The following is a 17,929-nucleotide window of genomic DNA, read 5'->3' on the forward strand; positions in this document are numbered from 1 at the left end:
TTCTTTTAGATCTCATTTCAACATCAATCTTCTCTTTATGTAACATCACATATGATCAGAATGGAATTGTGTTTTTATTATGTTGAATAGGATTTTATTTTATAGGTGAGATTCTCCACAGGGTTTGACTGGAAGAACAGGATCAAAAGTGAGTATGTGTGTAGTAGTAGTAGTAGTAGTAATATATAGAGCATAATAGTACAACATAGTTAGTAATTATAATAATTGTTTTGCAGGATTGTTATGCCAAGGATTATAGATCAACAATGCCAGGACAACAGGTGAGGAAATCTGCCTAGCAACAAGTGTAGCAAGACAGTAGTAATCCAATGACAAAGTAGTTGAAATGTGATTTTTCTTATGAAACTCATTGGAATGAAAAAATGCTCTTGAAAATCCCTGCTATGGCAGAACATGTTTTTGTGTAGGAGGGCTGCTCTTTATGCCAAGCAAAGCTGTTTTTTTGCTACTGCTTTTTTATAATTCTGTGTGCCTAAAAAAAATTTTTGTTAGTGTAGCTGTAAGCTCATTTTCAAAAATGTCACCGTGGTGGATATAAAAAGCAAACGGGAACTTGGCGTGGAAAGCACCAGCTCGCGTTTGCAAATATTAACGGACAGTTTTGGGATGCCCGTTTGGTTCCCTCGAGGCCTTTACTGGAAACATTTTGCCTCCGCCGCCGGGTTTCAACCTTCTCGTGTGCCGTTTCTACTCGAGACCTAAAGGGAATCTCCAATCTGCCACTCGTCGTCTCTTATTTTCAAAATATAGCCACACTCGAGAGAGTGGGTGTTTTTCTGGACTTTTCCACCCTTTCTTTCTCACCACCCCCTCTGTTGTTCTTTTACCAGAAACCACATCAGAGGCTTTGAAATAGAGAGAAAGGAAGGGAGGAAGAGAGAAGTGAGAGAGAGAGAGAGGCAGTGGCACGCTTACAACTCACTGCAATTTCTACCCAGCTCCATCTCCCCCACGCGCACTACAAAGCAGAAGCGGACCACGAAGAAAGAGACGCTGTGAGGTCGCCGCTGCTTGTGGCCGTCCATCATGGCTCAGGGCTCCGACGGCAACCACCCCGGTTACAGGTCGCCGGTCAGCAGGCAGGTAAGTCCAGCCTCTTTTTATTTATTTATTTATTTATTATTAACTCATTTTTTTGCGTGGTAAAAATCAACTGCTGGGCTCGTCACGCTTTCACACGTGGACATTCGCGAGCCGCCTCCAGTCCACCGTCAACTTAGTGTGAGTTGTCGGGAACAGTTTGTGCAAAAGCCGGAGAACGCCAACGCCGGATCTCCCTGATCCAGATTGGGATGAGACCCCCTCCCTTCTAATTGGCCCGAGTTGGATGGTGCTAAATATCATATCCACATACAACATTTTCAATATGGAGGATACTTTTTGATATTTATTTTTTTGCCTCAACTAAGATAGCGTAACATATTTTCTTTTTTGCACAGAGCTCGTCGGACGACGCCAAGAAGGTCATGCGGCGGGAGAAGAACCGCGTCGCGGCGCAGAAGAGCCGGATGAGACAAACGCAGAAAGCCGACAGCCTTCACTTGGTGAGATGATCCATTCTGCTTTTTGGGGCTTTCTATAGAGGCGGGGTCATCCTCGGGCGCAATTTTCAGAAGGAGGTTAGCATCAAAGTTAGCATTACAGAAGTCATTCTTGATCCTTCTTTAATGGCTGAAGAGAGGCCAGCTTTTAAATGCACTCTATAACTAATATTTTTACATTCAATATTTTGTATATTAATAATAATGTCAAAATGTAATAATTACATGATGAAGTTGAGGTCGTGCCGTTGTTTTTTTTTCATCTGCGTTTGCATAATGCTACCTGACCATGTGGCGATGTGTCATGGCTTCTGTTGGGCGCGCTTGGACGCCACGCCGCTCGCCGTGTTTGCGCGAATAAATTAGCACGTGTGGGCATGGCGCGGGATCCAGCACCTCCCTTGCAAAACAAGCGCCACAGAACAAGAGTATGTGGAAGGTCTCGTGAGCGCGCTGCTTTTATAGGCCTCTGGAAAAGTTAGCCATGTTTTTCATTCCACCTGCTAGATTCATTAGCAATGCGCAATTAAAAACAATCACTTAATATATTTCATTTCTTGAAGATGTATTTTCCCACGCCGACATCCTGCCTTCACCTCAGTAGTATTTTCTGTCGAAAGCCGACGTCATGTCCTTTTTGCGAGGGAGGGTCGGCAGAGCACGCGCTTCTTGTAAAGGCGTCTGTTGCGGCTAGCCACTCGCTATTTGCCTAAATGACGCGTTGGCCGGGGATTTCGCACCGACACGCAGATACGAGTGATAGTTTTTTTTTTTTTTTTTTTCCCCGAGCAGCTGGGTGGAAGATTGCTCCCACTCGCCAACCGCTTTTGGGTCTAGAAAAAATGCCCAAAACTATACCAAAAAGAATTCTATAGAAAAATAGAATACAATGTATTTTTTAATCGATTACTGTCGAGTTTTTGTTTTTATTTGTATGTGCTTTTTTATTCCCCCCATGCTTCAAGAAAGAACATGTAAATTCAGACATGAATGCCTTGAAAGATTTATTTAAAATAAAAATATAATGAATGATCGTTAATAAATTGAATTTTGCAACAACACTAAGATTCCACAGGAGGGCGCTAATGTAAAGCTTTTCAACCGAGGGTCGTTGAGCATACAGTATATATAAAGTGCTAAAACAATAAAAAGTCTATATGTATAGTATTAAAAATGTTTGCAATAAACATGCAATTGTTAAAATATTCATTTTTTTGTAAAAATATGCTAAATGTGACATAGAATAATGACTCATTTAATTAGTAGCACGGTTGTAAACAGTCTCTTTTTTCTTATCAGGGGACTCAATGTGGTCAGAGGCGTCCTTAACTAGCCAAAAAGAGGAAGTGTGCACGCTCCTCCTATCACTTGCGGTGGCAAAAAAAACTGTTATCAACGCAATTTCAGGGGGAGGGGAAAAAAGACTAACACCGGAAATCCAACTTACTATCTCTGTCAATGGCAGCTAAACTCTTGTCCTTTATGTTCCTCAGGAAAGCGAGAACTTGGAGAAAGAAAACTTGGCCCTGAGGAAGGAAGTCAAACAGCTGACAGAGGAAGCTAAGTATCTGTCGTCCCTTTTGAGCAGCCACGAACCCCTTTGCCCGGGCCTTACCCCGACTAGCCCCGAACTCTCGTACCAACCCCCGTCCAACCAGCACCATACCACGTACCACCAGCACATGGCCGTGCCACACTACCAGCACTGACCCGGTTTATTCCGGATGTCATTTTTGACGGCCCCATAGTCTTTGTTTACAATGCCAAATTGCTTAGTCTATTCTTATTTACTTTCTTTTCAAGTGCGATGAAGCATTTATTTTTTGTGTTTGTATAACTAGACCTAACAAAAGCTCAGGACTTTTATTTTTGACCGAATTGATTGTTTGACAAAGCGAATGTAAACTGGAGCCAAAGTTTAATGAGAAGAGATATTTATTAGATATTGATGCAGGTTCATTTTTGTAATATATCACTTGTATTGTGGATGTTTTATCCATTTAAATTTTGTTCCATACATATCTTGTCCTCGTATTTTTCATTCAATTCTTCCTTTCCTTCCCAAAATAGACCTTTTCAGCATGGGCAAAGAAAAGGTGCAGTACCCGAGGTCGCCACCAGGTAGCGAGCGCACATTTAATTAGTATTAAAAAAAACTTGTTTTCTTTCCTCTTTTTTAAAATAGACATAGAAACTTCCGGCCAATCCGCGCCCACACCAATTCGGTGGATGCCTTTGAGCTCCAAAATGGCTGGACGTCCATGCTTCATTTCTCCCGTCCTTTCCGTTATTTTCACCCCTCGTGACTCGGATTGTCCCAGCTGGAAGTGCGCCCCCGGCGAAGGAGCTTCAAGATCCAGCTTGGAGCGTCCGTAAGTGGCAACACGTCGTCCGCCTTTCCTCCAACACGTGTTTGTGACACTCGGGTAGGAAGAGCCGAGATCGGGTGGTGGGCGGAGGTTTGGGGGGTGTCGTTCATGACGCCACTACGGACTTTATCTGCCTTATTTGACTTCCTCTCGGTTTGAAATTAACTCCGGTTATTTTCGCTACTTAACCGCTGGAACGCTAATTGTACCAAGACGCCCACGACGACGACAACAAGGTCGTCGTCCCCAAACACGGACGCCGAATTGGCCTCGTGTCGACTCGCCTTGACTCCTCCTCTACTTTACAAAGTTATCCCCGTCTTCCTCTCCGGCTTTAAAAGTTGTCCCCCGTCTCCTACGTCACATCTTTCGAACTTCCTATGTGCTTTTTGGCTTGGACCGAGCGACTAAACCACGAACCGAACAGTTCACCATGAGCGGGGAGACAGAGGAGAAGAAGCCCGTCGACGAGCGCCGTGACCCGGGCACCCAGCAGGGGTCGGGAGAAGAACCGGAGAGGAACCCCCCACAGCTGGCCACCCCCAGCGAGCCCAACTTGGGCGACAAAGTGTGGGAGACCCGCTTGTACAGACGGCGTTGGGTGACGGTCCTCCTATTCAGCTCCTACTCGCTGTGCAACTCGTACCAGTGGATCCAGTATGGCATCATCAGCAACATCTTCATGAAGTACTACTCCGTGGACGCCTTCACCATCGACTGGATGTCCATGATCTACATGCTGACCTACATCCCCTTCATCTTCCCCGTCACGTGGCTTTTGGACAAGAAGGGTCTGCGGGTGGTGGCCTTGGCCGCCACGGCGCTCAACTGCGCCGGCACTTGGCTGAAGGTGGCCAGCGTCCAGCGCCACCTCTTTGCCGTCACCTTCTTTGGACAGTTCTGCTGCTCCCTGGCGCAAGTCTTCATCCTGGGAATGCCGTCCAGGATCGCCTCCGTGTGGTTTGGCGCCAACGAGGTCTCCACGGCGTGCTCCATCGGCGTCTTCGGGAACCAGGTGAGTCATACTTTCATCTATTTGGTATTTATGGGGGGGGGGGGGTGAAAAAATGCTATTTTGAGATCAATCCTTCTTGCTGACATAGAAGTTAAGAGAAAATGACATAACCTTGCCGCATAAAGTGCTTAAATTTCCAAAAATATGTATATTAAATTGCCCCTAAATGTATATGTAAAAAATAACTAAGGGAATATATTTTAAGAAGCTCAAAAAACAATTCAATGTTCAAGCGCATAATAAGTAATTCTCTGACAATCAATGCATTTATGGACCGCCCCCCATCAGCCATTTTCCCAAATTGAAACCGCGAGTGGCGTCTTTTTCGCACCTTGTGACACTCCAAAGGCATTTAGCACGCCACGGGAAGAAGCTTCGCCTTCCGAGTTGGGCACTCCCGCCATGAGGATCTTTTCAGAAAGCCGGCATGGAAATCCCCCCTTCGCCACCGTGAAAATCTACCGCCGGCGCTGGGTCATGTTGTTGTTGTTTGCCGCCGTCTCGGCCAGCAACGCCTCCATGTGGCTTCAGTTCGGGGTCATCGGGAACATTTTTGCCAAATTCTACAGGGTGGAAGACGCGGCGGTCGACCGACTGGCCTCGCTCTACCTGGTGGCGTACGTCCCGCTGATCTTGCCCGTCCTGCGGCTGCTGGATCAGCGCGGCGTGCGGGACGTCCTGCTGGCCGGCTCCGCCTTTAACTGTGCCGGCGCCTGGGCTAAGGCGGCCGCCGCCCGGCCACATTTGTTTTGGCTGGCTTTTTTGGGGCAGTCGTTGTGCGCGGCCGCCGCCGCCTTCGTCCTGGGGATCCCCTCTTACTTGGCCGCCGTTTGGTTCGGCGAGGAGGAGGTCTCCACCGCTTGTTGCCTCGGCGTTCTGGGGAATCAGGTGGGACTCTCCCTTGGCTGGAGTATTTTAGCGCCCGCGTGCCGACGTCTTGTCATAGCGTTGAGAAATCTAGTGGCGTTCTGTAAAAATTCTATCGTAAGAGGTCTTAAGACTGATTTGGTTTTTCAATTGGGAATTGAATGTCAATATTGGTGCTAAAAATGAATGAAATATGAATATGAAAATATGAATATGAAAATAACTGATTTTTTTCCCCTTTTTTCTCCTCAGCTGGGAATCGCCATCGGCTTTCTGGTCCCGCCCATCTTGGTGCCCAACGTGGAGGACATGGACGAGCTGGCCCAACACATCAGCGTCATGTTCTACATCACGGCGGGCGTGGCCACGTTCCTCTTTGTGCTCGTCATCATCGGTAAGTGGAAAGAAAGAAAAAAGTGGAGATATCGCAAAGCGCACCACACACAGTATTTATCTTGAATAAGATTATGTAAGGAGGGAGAGTGCATGCTAAGAATGCCGTACTTATCAAAACAAAAGAATGCTTGTCCAGGTCTCCCATAGTGGTGCCATTCTTCCCACGTTCTCCCTCATTAAAAATTCCTTCCTGGCGAAACGGCCGAAGGAAAAAAAACGCACAGTTTATCAATCCTACGTAGTTCTATTAAGAAGCAAGTAGAGTACACAAAAAATGTACTCAGTGTGCGTCTTCTGAAACGCCATTGTACAAGAAGACTTGCACAATCCCAGTATGTCGTTTGAGTATTTTTGTTTGTTGACCTTTCACTCAGAAAACGTGTGGCCTGGCCGCCCAGCAGGCTCGGCGAGCAAGCGTCTTTGCAGACTTCTTGTTGTGTCTCTACTCTTAATTTTTTTTGGTTTCATTACTAATGTGGAAGTCATCACAGAGGAAAAAAAAGTTTGAATTTGCATAAAACAAAAACCGACCCAAGAATGTTTGTTTGCGCCGTCCACAAATGTTTCTGGTTTAACCAAGTTTGCAGAACAAAGAGCATTTTAATTGCTTGATTCATAATAAACTAATATTTAAGTATCATTTGTTTCCAATTGACCGATTCCTTTAAAAATGTGCCAATACTTTTGTGTGGCTTGGGATAGCTTGGTTGAAATTGGGTAAAATGTTTTTCTTTTTTTCTCTGCTTATTAATGCATTTTGGAGTCATTTCTTGATTTTTTTTTTTTGTTGCATTGGCAGTCTTTCAGGAACAGCCCGAGCTCCCCCCGACCCAAGCCCAGGCCACGGCTCGCAGCATCCCGCCCGAGGACTACTCCTACACGGCCTCCATTTTGCGTCTTCTCCGCAACAAGCCCTTCATCCTCCTCATCGTCACCTACGGTAACATTTCTCACAGATTTTCTCTTCAAGTCATCTGTCCAAAAAAAAAAAAAAAAAACTGAATTTGAATGCTTTTTATGGACCTTTGGCGGTCCAAAAAAATGATTTTTCCAGTCCGGGGCCACGCTATCTTATCTGTCCATCTCGTAAAAAGTTATTAGTAATCATAAGTGGATGGACGAACGGATGTGTTAGCATTGGTCCAAAGTTTGTTGACAGTCGGCAGTCAATGATTAAGCCATTTTCCGCGGTAGCTAGCGCCTCTCGCCCGCCTGACCTTTCACGCCCCTTTGCAAAATGACATTTTCGGTCATTGATGACGACGGAAATATGAAAATATGAATATTTACGTTCCATTGCTCACAGATTGATTTTCCCTTTTGTCTCTTGACAGGCTTGAACGTGGGATGTTTTTACGCGGTGGGCACCTTACTCAACCGGATGATCATCGAACACTACCCGGTAAGTCACTTCCTCGTTCCTCGTGTTCTCGGTGACAAACGTGGAAAGCTTTATCAGTACGTGTGTGTGTGTGTGTTTAGCTCGTTAAAAAACAGGTGGTCAAATGAAGTGTGTGTGTACACGACAGCCGATATAAATGAGTCCTAAAACACATGTACAAACAATAAAACCAAAGTCATTTAATGACTTGTGCAACCATACTTGAAGACATAAACATTATGTATGAACTGAGATTTATTTTTAAAAAAATCACAAAGTTGTTATTTTGCTGCTCTATTCAAATCTTGTTATTACTACTATTGCTTCTAATATTTCCAAATAAACCAAAGTAAGACTTTTTTCTTTTTCTAGGGTGAAGAAGTGAATGCCGGCAGAATCGGGCTGACTATCGTCATCGCCGGCATGGTGGGCTCCCTCATTTGCGGCCTGTGGTTGGACCGCACCAAAACTTACAAGTGAGTGCTCCCTCCAGCCTAGTATGAAAAGAGAAATTATACATATATAATATAGTATTCACAAAAAGAGGAATTTGGCCCTATCTTTCTATGACTTAAACTTGTAATGTTTGATTTTGGGAGAAATTGAGAACCTACCCCCAAAAATGCAAACTATGTACATATCTTTGGTTTGCAAATTCAAGGTCGTGTCACTTGTTTTTTTTTTTTGGTTGATTTTCCTTTGATTTTTTTTTTCAGGCAGACCACCCTGGCCGTTTATTTAATGTCTCTGGTGGGGATGATCGTGTACGCCGCCACGCTCGACCGGGGTCACCTTTGGGTGGTCTTCATCACCGCCGGAGTTCTCGGGTACGCCACCATTTTCTTGTGGATTCAAAGATGATGCCTGCACAATGCTCAAAATGAACATTTTTGTTCGAGAATGTTATGAAAATGAATTTCTTTTTCTCTTTGGGCGTGTGGCTGTTTAGGTTCTTCATGACGGGTTACCTGCCACTTGGTTTTGAGTACGCCGTGGAGTTGACGTACCCCGAATCGGAGGGGACGTCTTCTGGATTGCTCAATTGCTCTGCCCAGGTAAAAAATAAATGATGTGTAATGAACTAAAAGTCATGTTCTAAAGGAATTTGGAATTTTATTATATATGTATATTAATATTCAGACTTTATTTTCCTGATAGCACCGCTTTTTTGTTTGCACATTTCTACCGTGCCTATTAATAATATTTTTCCTTGTGGCAGGTGTTTGGCATCATCTTCACAATTTGCCAAGGCCAGATCATTGACAAATTTGGAACGCTGCCGGGCAACATCTTCCTCTGCGTTTTTCTCCTGGTGGGCACCGTCATGACCGGTAAGAGCAATCATTTCACCACTAAAATCCATTCATTGGTTACCCACAACAAATGAGCCCCTTAAATTGTCAATTGAGCCATTTATGAACATCTTGCCACTGGACAAGTAGGCCTTTAAGTCACTTTAAGTGCAAGAAAAACACTTGGAGTCAACTCTGAGTTGTTGAGTTACAAAGGTCACCCATTGCAAGTCCAAATGCGGGTTAATCATTAGCATTGTGAACTGTTTATTCATTTATTTATATTTTGTCCCTATTTGCTTCTATGTGTTTAAAAATATGCTTTCCAATATCCCACAGGCTGCATCAAGTCGGACCTGAGACGGCAGAAAGCTAACGCCTTAGCCAAAACCAAAGTAAGTAGCAAACTTTTTTGTATTTTTTGGGTGTTGCCCTCGCATGCAAATGTCTTCCTCAAAACGAAATGACAAATCTCAGCCAATCAAAACATGATTCATTTCATTTTCCGCCAAAAAAAATGAAATTAAATAAAGCGTACGACGTCCTGAAAACCAAGTTGCCACAGCATCCTGACTTTGATTTTAGGCAGAGGCGGCCAGGGTGGGAATGGACTACGGCGCCACGGCATTGCTTTCCACGTCTCGGACACCCATGGCTATATCGGCGCTCCCTCTCACAGCGTCTCCCACAGAAACCCCCAGGTAATGACGAATGTCACGCTTATGCTCCCCTGCCCTGCCTTTTCTTTTTCGCCGCTTGCTGTCGCAAATGATTGGCTTAAAGTCCGTTTGATTCATTCAAGTGATTCCCTCGTTGTGGCCGCCGTCCAAAAGCCGTGATGTCATTTACGACAAGCGCTGTATTATTCATTCATTCGTTCACGGAGATTCAGTATTTTTGTACTTCTCTCTTGTACCACAGGAGGGCGACAGAGCACACTTACATTGACGTTCAAACTTATGTAGAGAAATTGGATAAATCTTCCAATTTATGCAGAAACAAATTGAGAAAGTGAATTGGCAGCGAAGGAACGGCGTAATTGGCGTAAGAAATCCAAGTAACTGGATTTGTTTTTGTGTGTGGTTACTTAGGGACCGGCCCACAGCCCCCGAGTGAGCGCGTCGGCCACACCCGCCTCCATCGTCCAACAATTCAAGTTTTAAACCGACGGCAAACTTACAGAGGGCCGCCAAGAGCGCCGCCCTAATACGTTATCGCGTCCTGTCATAATCATTTATTCCCGAGGCTTATGAATTCCAATCCCTCGTCGACTATGGTCTGTTTTTTTTTCTGACCGGCAAAATTATTGAAACCATGTATTAATGATCTCAATCAAAATGTATTTTGGACTAAATTAAGCCTGATTTATTATGTACACATATTTAGACATGAATGTATATTTGTCAAACCCATGTTTATACTGGACATAAAAAAACCAATGGAAAAAGACCTTGACTCATGTTTTCTTCCCCCCTTTACAGAAGCTGATTGCACCGCTTCTTTCGGCCACCAGGTGGCGTCTTTGATTTAAAGCTACTTTCATCCAACAAGGCTTCAGGCTCGTGGTAATTAATACTTTCTTACATTTATTGATATTAGTATTTTTGTAAAGTGTAACGGACTGTTAGGTATTTTATAGAGTACTATATTTGTCAAGGGTGTTAAATTTATCTTTACCACATTGCATATTAATACCATTTTTTAATATATACATATTTAAATGAAATAAATGCCGTCAACCGTTTTATTAAAAATTACATTAAAATAGTATTATAATTTTCCCTTCAAAAGGATGAACAAAATATTTTTCCATTTGGTTTTATTCAAAATATTTTTGTTTGATACCCTTCCCCACTAAAATGCACTCACTTATTAAATGGCCCCATTTTTATGACTGCATAGTTTATCTGTGCAGTCACCCCAGTGTTTTCCCCCAAAACAAAGCTTCAACATTTACTACCCACGCACGAATGTTGTAACCTTGCGACGTCAAACTAAACTCTCAAAGTTTAGCCGAGTAAACTCAAAGGTCTGGTGGAACGAGTCATTTACGAGTCAAACGAGGCACAGCTCTTTGGCTCCGCCCTCCGACTTTTACAGTAATATGTTCTCGACTTCTCGTTGTTGCAGCGGAAAGCAAAACAAGTCATTTCTACCACAAGCAGATGGCGTTGCCGACACGTTGTCAGATGATTTTTTTTCTTGTTGAGAAAACGCTGTATTTCAGGGCCATTTTTCAGCGACGCCTGGACTCGGCAGACTAAAGATAGTTTGACATGCCCGCTGTCCAGCGCCGTCTGTAAATCCGCCCGTGCGTCGTGACGTCAAAGTCTTCGGCGCTCTCCCACTCGGATTTGCCAGGAAATGAGGGTCTCGCGAGGGGTGTCCGATTTCCCACAGAGCCTCGTTGCGGGAAGCCGCGTCTTTCACCGTAGACGTTATGATGCCATTGGCGTCACGCCACCTCCGTTTTTCTTCTTGACAATCGCATCCGGATTGGACTCGGTCTTGAAAACTAAACGAATGTAATCATTAAACCGAAGCTAAGTCATTTCCCAAAGCTAAAAAGTACTTTTGACAGAAACCTGAGCCAGCACCTGAAAACACAAAAAGCCCGGGGAATGCGCCGCGTCCCAGGAGACAATCGCAGTCAGGCGCCGTTTTGCGCCTGACGGGAGACGGCCAAAGATAACGCGCCGGGGCCTAAGCCGTAGACGGCCGGCCCCGCCGCTCCCTTAAATGGGACGCTTGTCAAACGAGGGGGAGGCGACTTCAAATGCGTTTCCAAATTCCAAAAGTATTCACTTGAGTCATAACCCCAATGTTGTAGCACGCTCCAGTTTTCAAAACAGGGGATGGATCCGGTGACCTTTTTGACCTCGGTCGCCCGGAGCTTTCAAAGCGGAGCCGCGTTAGCCAATCGATAACACTCGGGCCGTCATTCGGCCAAAAGGGGCGGGATTTGTAGCAAGCGGCGCGTTTGGAGGCCTGAGGTGGTAGCGGGCGCCGGCCTCCCCAACACAGGCCAGTTAAGTCGGCAGACCTCCCAATGGTTTGTTTAAGTCTCCGCCGTCCAGCGTTTACATTTTTGCTGCGCCTTTTCCACTAATGCTATAGTCCAGCGCCGTCCGTGTATAACCGTTTTTAAGTATGCCTTTTAAATGTATGTAGAAAAAAAATGCCTTTTTTGAATTAGAAATAATAATAACAGGAATACGTGACAGTTTAACCTTTTTAATGCTTGATGTCAAATTTAACTTAAAGTTTATACTAAGTAACCTCACCAATTCTTCGGCCGGTCTTCAATTTCGCTTTAAAGTTTGTACCCAAAAAAAACAAACAAAAATCAGTCCATCTGTCTCTCCTCAGCTACATTTGCAGGATTTGACAATCATGTTGGAGAGCTGCTCCACTTTGGGGGTCCTTCCCGAGTAGTAGAGGATGGTGAGGGGCTCCAGTTCTTGGGGCACGCAGCACGGGGAGGGGGACGCGTCGGGGTTCAGCGTGTTGTACAGGCTCAGCAACTGCAAAAGCCAGCGCTAAAAAAACTCCATTCGCCAAGGCCAAAGCCACGGCGTTAGCTTACCGAGCTGTGCGGGGTGTCGGAGCTCCTCAAGTAGGGGCACGGCCCCGAACAGTAGTTGGCGTCGTAGCCGCTGGGCTCGTGGATCCACTTCCAGTCCAGGTCGCGGCGGAAGTCAATGTGCAGGCGGCGAACGCAGCAGCTCTCCTCGGCGTTCCTGACGTTGACAATCTCTTGATTTATTATTTTATTTTATTGATATATTTGACTTCAGTTCTTACGAGAAGCAGTAGTTGGTGTCCAGCGCTCGTTTGCGTCGATGCGAGGACTCGGGATCCAGCCGATGGGGCGGGATCATCATGAGGATCAAGTGGGGGGCGTCTTGTACCTTATTCCTCTTTAGGCGACCCAGGTCCAAGCGACTCTGCTCGCCGCCGCCGCCGTCCTCGCCTTTGCCCAAAACACGAAAGCGTTGCTTAGCTAGCTGGCTTTTGCGTCTCTGGCGAGGACGTTACCTTTAAACTTGACGTCCAGGACCTCCTCCTCGTCGTCTGGGATGTCCCCTTTGGGGGTGAAGGAGCCGCAGGGACAGTGCACGCTCATTTCCAAGCCCAGGTTATGCCCTGGCGTGGGGAGAGCGCCGCTAACTTTGTAGCTCGTGAGTTTATTTTGAGTTGGTCCTCACTCACCTGGGCTGAGGAGCCATTCCCGCACCGTGTCGGTCACGTCAAAGGAAAGCCATTCGGCTGCGCCTTTGGTGGCCACGTTCTTGGCGCCCACGTGACGTTGCTTCTTCACGTGTTCGTTTGGGCGAATGATCTAGAAATCGGGGGGTCGTCAAAGATAATCACGGGACTGCGTTGTAACACAGAATTTTTGTATTTTGGAAGCTATTTGACTTTTAAGGAGTACTTTTACTAGTAGTAATATTGTGGCTTGTTGTTAGCTTAGTTAGCTTGTTTTCACCATAACAGTACCTTCACGCACCTGGTAGAGCTCAATGCGCTGTTGCTCGCGCCTGGCGCCGGGGTTGGGGACCCGCAGGGCGCGGAATTCGGCCCGGAACAGGTTGCTGGCGTTCCTCTCCATGGCCGAGACGTTGAAGCGGAACACTTTGGACGTGGAGCTCTTGGGGCAGTAGGACAGGGACAGGTCGTCTGCAAAAGTGGGGCCAGAGTCGTTTTTTTCCCCAACCAGGCATTGTCGTTGCGTGTTGTTAGGAGTACTTTGTTGCGCAATCTTTGGATGGATTTGTGGCTAATCGATAGCAAAAGTTTCCGGTCCTGTTGTTTGTATTGATTGGGGTGGGGAGGTGCAGTATTTTATGACAGCCAATACAATAGTCTATTACAAAAAGTGCTTGTTTGACAAAAATCATGCTGTTTCAATACATTTGGTACTTTCATAGTTTAAGTATATCATACTGTTATTATACTACACAACTTTTTCATATTCTTAAAGCATTGGCTACACCTTAACCTAAACATAATTTCATTTTTTTACTGACTTGAGGCATCACAAAATATTACTACTCTCTGAAAATAATAACTTCTGATATTTCCAGCTTCTTGCCCACAAGGTACACATTTCAGATCCAGTAGAAAAACCCCTCGCAACAACTAGCGTACTCACTGCTCTCGGAGGGCCCGTAGACCATGTCCACCTTGTAAATCTCCTTGGCGTAGTAGTCTCCGGGCCCGGCGTCGGCGCCGCACGTCTCCCGACGTCGTCTCGCCAGGTCCTCCAGCAACTCTCTGGTGCCGTTGTAGAGCGCGCGCACCTGGCGGGGGACCTTGGCGGGCCCCTGTGCTTTGGGGGGGCCGCTCAGCCTCAACTTGCTGAGGATCTGACCCCGGACGGCCTCCACCCGCTTCCTCCTGACGTGGTCCGTGTCCACGGCGGCGCAGGTGGAGAGCGGGGAAGCCAGCGTGGCGCAGTGGAGGAGCAGGAGGGCTCGCAGCCCGGCCTCGCACGCCCGCATCCTCAGTAAAGCCCCCGCCTGAGAAACCCGCGCCTTTCGGGGCCCATGTAGACAAAGTCGGCTTGAAAAATCTGGGAAAAGTTTCCACGCATGCTTGTGTCGGTCTTGGTGCGAAGTGAGCTTTGGGCTTTTTATTCCAGCCTGCTCACGCTATGCTGTGACGTTGTTAGAATCCCCCCCCCCCCCCCCCTACACACACACATAAGTGCGCGCGCAAACACACACACAGAGTGCTACTGCCCCCCACCCACACTAGCAGACAACCACAATGACTCAAACACGTAATAGGAGCTTTTGTTTTTCTATTCTGAGACGATTATTCACTTTGTTGCTATTCCTAGAACTTGTATTTATTTCCTGACTTTTACCTTGTTTTCTCTGCTACAAAATCATTGCTTAGGTGGTCTTTAGTGCCTTCCTGTGGACACTTGGGGGATAGCCACCATTGGAAGAGCCTTCCAGTCATTGATGTTGATGATGCAAGTCAAATGAGTCATGTGATGATTTTGCCATGTGTGTGATTCACTGTTGCTCTTGCAGGTGGCGAGATGTGTGAAGATAACATTACAAGTTGGACATGGTGGTGGACCGCCCTCGCACCCTGGACGTCGGACATCTCGCTGAATTCAAGGTACGTCTCCACGCTTTGTTATTGTGACGCTATTTAGAGGCCGCAAGGGGGGAAATGTCTCAAATTGTGCCCCAAAAAAATTCATCCTCACCGTCCTACCAATGCTCCGCCGCCAAAATCTGGCCTTATTAAGCAAGCCCCATCTGCGTCGGGTCAAAGGCGGCGTCCGGGGTTGCCAGGTGAGCAGACGAGAGCGCTGGGGGGGGGCCTGGCTTTCATTTTTTGCGAAGGACAACTTCAACTTGACCAAAAAATATATATGTCCAGAAAAACTCCAAAGTCTTTCTGCAGCCCTTTGATGCACTTTTTGTGTGTCTCTGCAAAAATAGGAATAATTTGCACACTTTGCAATGTCACTTGGCGGCCATTTTGGGTCAGTACCAGCTGTCAACCCTCCCAGTTCAATGGATTGGACATCTATCATAAGTGCTCTGAGCGCGCTAAAGAGAAAAACCCTAATCTGGCATAGACCGGCTTCCTGTCTAGACTAAAGCACGCGGACGCCAACTTTAAACCAGTTTATTTGCTCGAGCACGTTTTGACTACAAATATATGAACAATAGCATTATGAGTCACATTTTGAAGTAGTAATATATCAATTATAGCATTGTGAGTCATCTCCCAGCGTATATTTGATCAAATCCGTTGGCGTTTGTTGCCGTGTAAATTCAGACAGCAGACAGCGTCTGTTTCTAATTTCAAGATCCGCTTTCCTCGTGGCGCTCGTAGACATTGCGGGAAAACAATAGACAAAGTCAAATAGAAAATGGAACTTATTAGCACCAAATCAACCAGCGTAAATACAAATAATGTCAATTCGTCCTTGTGTGCAGAGCGTATGACCTCTGCCATCCATATGTCAGTAAATATGAATATGGAAAGATGATATGAATATTCATGAATTGCGGCAATGTATCGATGCACGTTCTTAAAAAATATTTAAATCTAAGTTTTATATTTGCTCGCAATCATAAAAAAATATGAATTCAGAAGTTGACCGTTTAAGCTACTGATACTATTTAAAATGAATTTGTAGAATGCTTCACAAACCCGGATTTGAAAACGATTCCCATAATCACCCGCAGAGGGCAGCAACTCCTGCCTTAAAGGGCCAAACGCTTTTCATTCAACGTTTGCATTTATTATTATTACATAAAATGCCCTTGTAGCTTTACGCTAACATACAATTGGAATTTTCATAGAGTGGCTAAAGAAGAGAAGCGGTCAGAAAGGTCAAGGCCATGGCCAAAAAATAGCCCGTCCGTCCGTCCTCTGGCGCGGCCATCCGCGACCAGCTCCATTTTTAGCTTTATTTTTTTTTCTTTTTATTGATGAGCACTTATTTTATGGGTCACATTTGCCCGGCAAGCAAGTTTATCCGCCCGTCCCCGCTCCATCGAACCCGCGTCGTTCATCCGTTCTCGGCCATTGGCGTCCGGCCTCTGCGGGTTTGGCCGCGACCCGCCGACGGCTATAAATATTTATTTGCGTCAGCGCCCGGGTAAAAATAACCGTATTACGACGGCGACGATTGGAGCGCGTCCAGGCGACTCAGCATTCCGGGGAGCCCCGAGGCGGTGGACGCCAAAAAAAAACAAAAAAAAACGGGGGTTGGGGGGTGCGTTTTGGCCAACCGAAACACAAACGCCATTCATTTGGTCAGACGTCTTACTACTGACTTCCTCCTAGTTAAAACAGCAGTGCTTCCCAAAAAGCAAATTTTACTCTCCAATTTTTTACCCGGCAACTGGTGTCCAATCCCCACTCTTCCCCTCCTCAATGCAATAAATGTCCAGCCATCATTTATTTGAATTCAACCCTCCGCCGAACCCCCCGCTCGCCGTCCCCGACCCCCACCCAACCCCGCGCCCGTCTGCTTAGATGAAATGGACCGCTAACCTTGTCGGACAAGGACGCGTGCGGCGGCGTGCGCCGCCTTATTCTCCATTCTTGCGGCGTGGCCGGCCGCTACGATGAAGAGAAATAGTCTGGCATGCAAATGGTCGGCGTCGCGTGGCGTCCAATGAGGGGGCCCCTGCCGGGCTGTCGCCGTAGAAACGGGCGACGGCCTCGCGCCAAATTCGGGTGATTTATCGGGTCGAGCGCGCCGTCCAATTAACCCGAGCGGTGTGACTACAGGTGTCTCTTCAGATGGGCTGGATTTGAACACAACCTGGCAACCTCATTGGAAATTGAACTCGTAAATAACATAACGGTTCACATTAAAATGGGCTTCTTTGTCTTTTATGGTGACTTTTAAAAGCAGCATTTTGATTCTCGGGAACATTTTTAAATGTCTTGACCCTGACCTCGTCCATATTTTTCAAGTGTGTATTTTATGCTGAATACGAGTGGAAATTTAAAAGGGGCCAAAAGGCATCTTTGGGTGATTAAAGTCAACCTTCTGTTCAAGATCATCCAAAATAAAATAATAAAGAACAAGAAAGAAAGACCACTAGGGGACAGTATTAAACTATTTGCTCTTTAATTGCATTATTTTCCATTTGGACTTACATTTTAATACAAATTCTATTTTTAACAGGATTATGCGTATTTGTAGTCTTTTGCCGTCTGGACATTAAAGTCAAGCAAATGAAGTTGTTTACCAACGCAGACGTTTTATTGGAATAATTCAATCAAACGCTCAATGGCCCTTTCCGCTCTGACGGCAGCAGTTAGCGTCCATGCTAACAACACTCGGGGTCAGTCAAAAGGTCGCGGGGTGGAAGGTCACGGCTGTTAAGCACTCGCTCCTTTGTCAGCACCTCCACTCTTCCGTCTTGGTTTGTTTTTGTATTTTTTAAATGCTATTTTTAGCTACATCGTAAACGTTACGTCCGAGATGACTCACCTGTCGTGTAAGTGGACTGTCGAGTGGATCTCTGACATTGACTGTTTGGCCCGACAAATGG

At 46.0% G+C, this 17,929-nt stretch overlaps 3 protein-coding genes across 6 annotated transcripts in view; 2 read left to right on the plus strand and 1 right to left on the minus strand.

Annotated features, from left to right (window-relative positions):
• On the plus strand, window positions 1-3,579 carry batf (basic leucine zipper transcription factor, ATF-like). 2 transcript variants are annotated; one of them, XM_077742350.1, is made up of 5 exons: window positions 1-148; window positions 237-281; window positions 852-1,104; window positions 1,461-1,565; window positions 3,056-3,579. In XM_077742350.1, the coding sequence occupies exons 3-5, from the start codon at window positions 1,048-1,050 to the stop codon at window positions 3,269-3,271; spliced, it is 378 nt and encodes a 125-aa protein (XP_077598476.1). In that variant the 5' UTR covers window positions 1-148; window positions 237-281; window positions 852-1,047; the 3' UTR covers window positions 3,272-3,579. The 2 variants fall into 2 exon arrangements, with proteins under 2 accessions (XP_077598476.1, XP_077598487.1); XM_077742361.1 differs by having other exon boundaries at window positions 960-1,104.
• Window positions 3,517-17,929, plus strand: part of flvcr2b (FLVCR choline and putative heme transporter 2b) — a 21,133-nt gene continuing 6,720 nt past the window's right edge. The window contains exons 1-12 of one of the 3 annotated variants that reach the window (XM_077742275.1): window positions 3,517-3,658; window positions 3,748-4,946; window positions 6,066-6,207; window positions 7,009-7,149; window positions 7,544-7,611; window positions 7,963-8,066; window positions 8,307-8,417; window positions 8,540-8,645; window positions 8,810-8,921; window positions 9,222-9,277; window positions 9,468-9,583; window positions 9,974-10,329. In XM_077742275.1, coding sequence (XP_077598401.1) covers window positions 4,365-4,946; window positions 6,066-6,207; window positions 7,009-7,149; window positions 7,544-7,611; window positions 7,963-8,066; window positions 8,307-8,417; window positions 8,540-8,645; window positions 8,810-8,921; window positions 9,222-9,277; window positions 9,468-9,583; window positions 9,974-9,998 — 1,563 coding nt within the window. In that variant the 5' untranslated portion in view covers window positions 3,517-3,658; window positions 3,748-4,364 and the 3' untranslated portion in view covers window positions 9,999-10,329. Of the gene's footprint in view, window positions 3,659-3,710; window positions 4,947-6,065; window positions 6,208-7,008; window positions 7,150-7,543; window positions 7,612-7,962; window positions 8,067-8,306; window positions 8,418-8,539; window positions 8,646-8,809; window positions 8,922-9,221; window positions 9,278-9,467; window positions 9,584-9,973; window positions 10,330-10,363; window positions 10,448-14,926; window positions 15,018-17,929 lie in introns of those variants that run through there. The other 2 variants (XR_013330084.1, XM_077742270.1) reach the window with 2 other exon arrangements.
• Window positions 12,101-14,521, minus strand: LOC144213736 (transforming growth factor beta-3 proprotein-like). Its single transcript, XM_077742317.1, has 7 exons — window positions 14,038-14,521; window positions 13,393-13,562; window positions 13,095-13,224; window positions 12,921-13,028; window positions 12,687-12,855; window positions 12,469-12,622; window positions 12,101-12,406 (listed from the first exon to the last, which is right to left on the minus strand). The coding sequence occupies exons 1-7, from the start codon at window positions 14,384-14,386 to the stop codon at window positions 12,248-12,250; spliced, it is 1,239 nt and encodes a 412-aa protein (XP_077598443.1). The 5' UTR covers window positions 14,387-14,521; the 3' UTR covers window positions 12,101-12,247.

This window comes from Stigmatopora nigra, chromosome 2 (assembly GCF_051989575.1).
Source record: "Stigmatopora nigra isolate UIUO_SnigA chromosome 2, RoL_Snig_1.1, whole genome shotgun sequence".
NCBI classification, from domain to species: Eukaryota; Metazoa; Chordata; class Actinopteri; order Syngnathiformes; family Syngnathidae; genus Stigmatopora; species Stigmatopora nigra.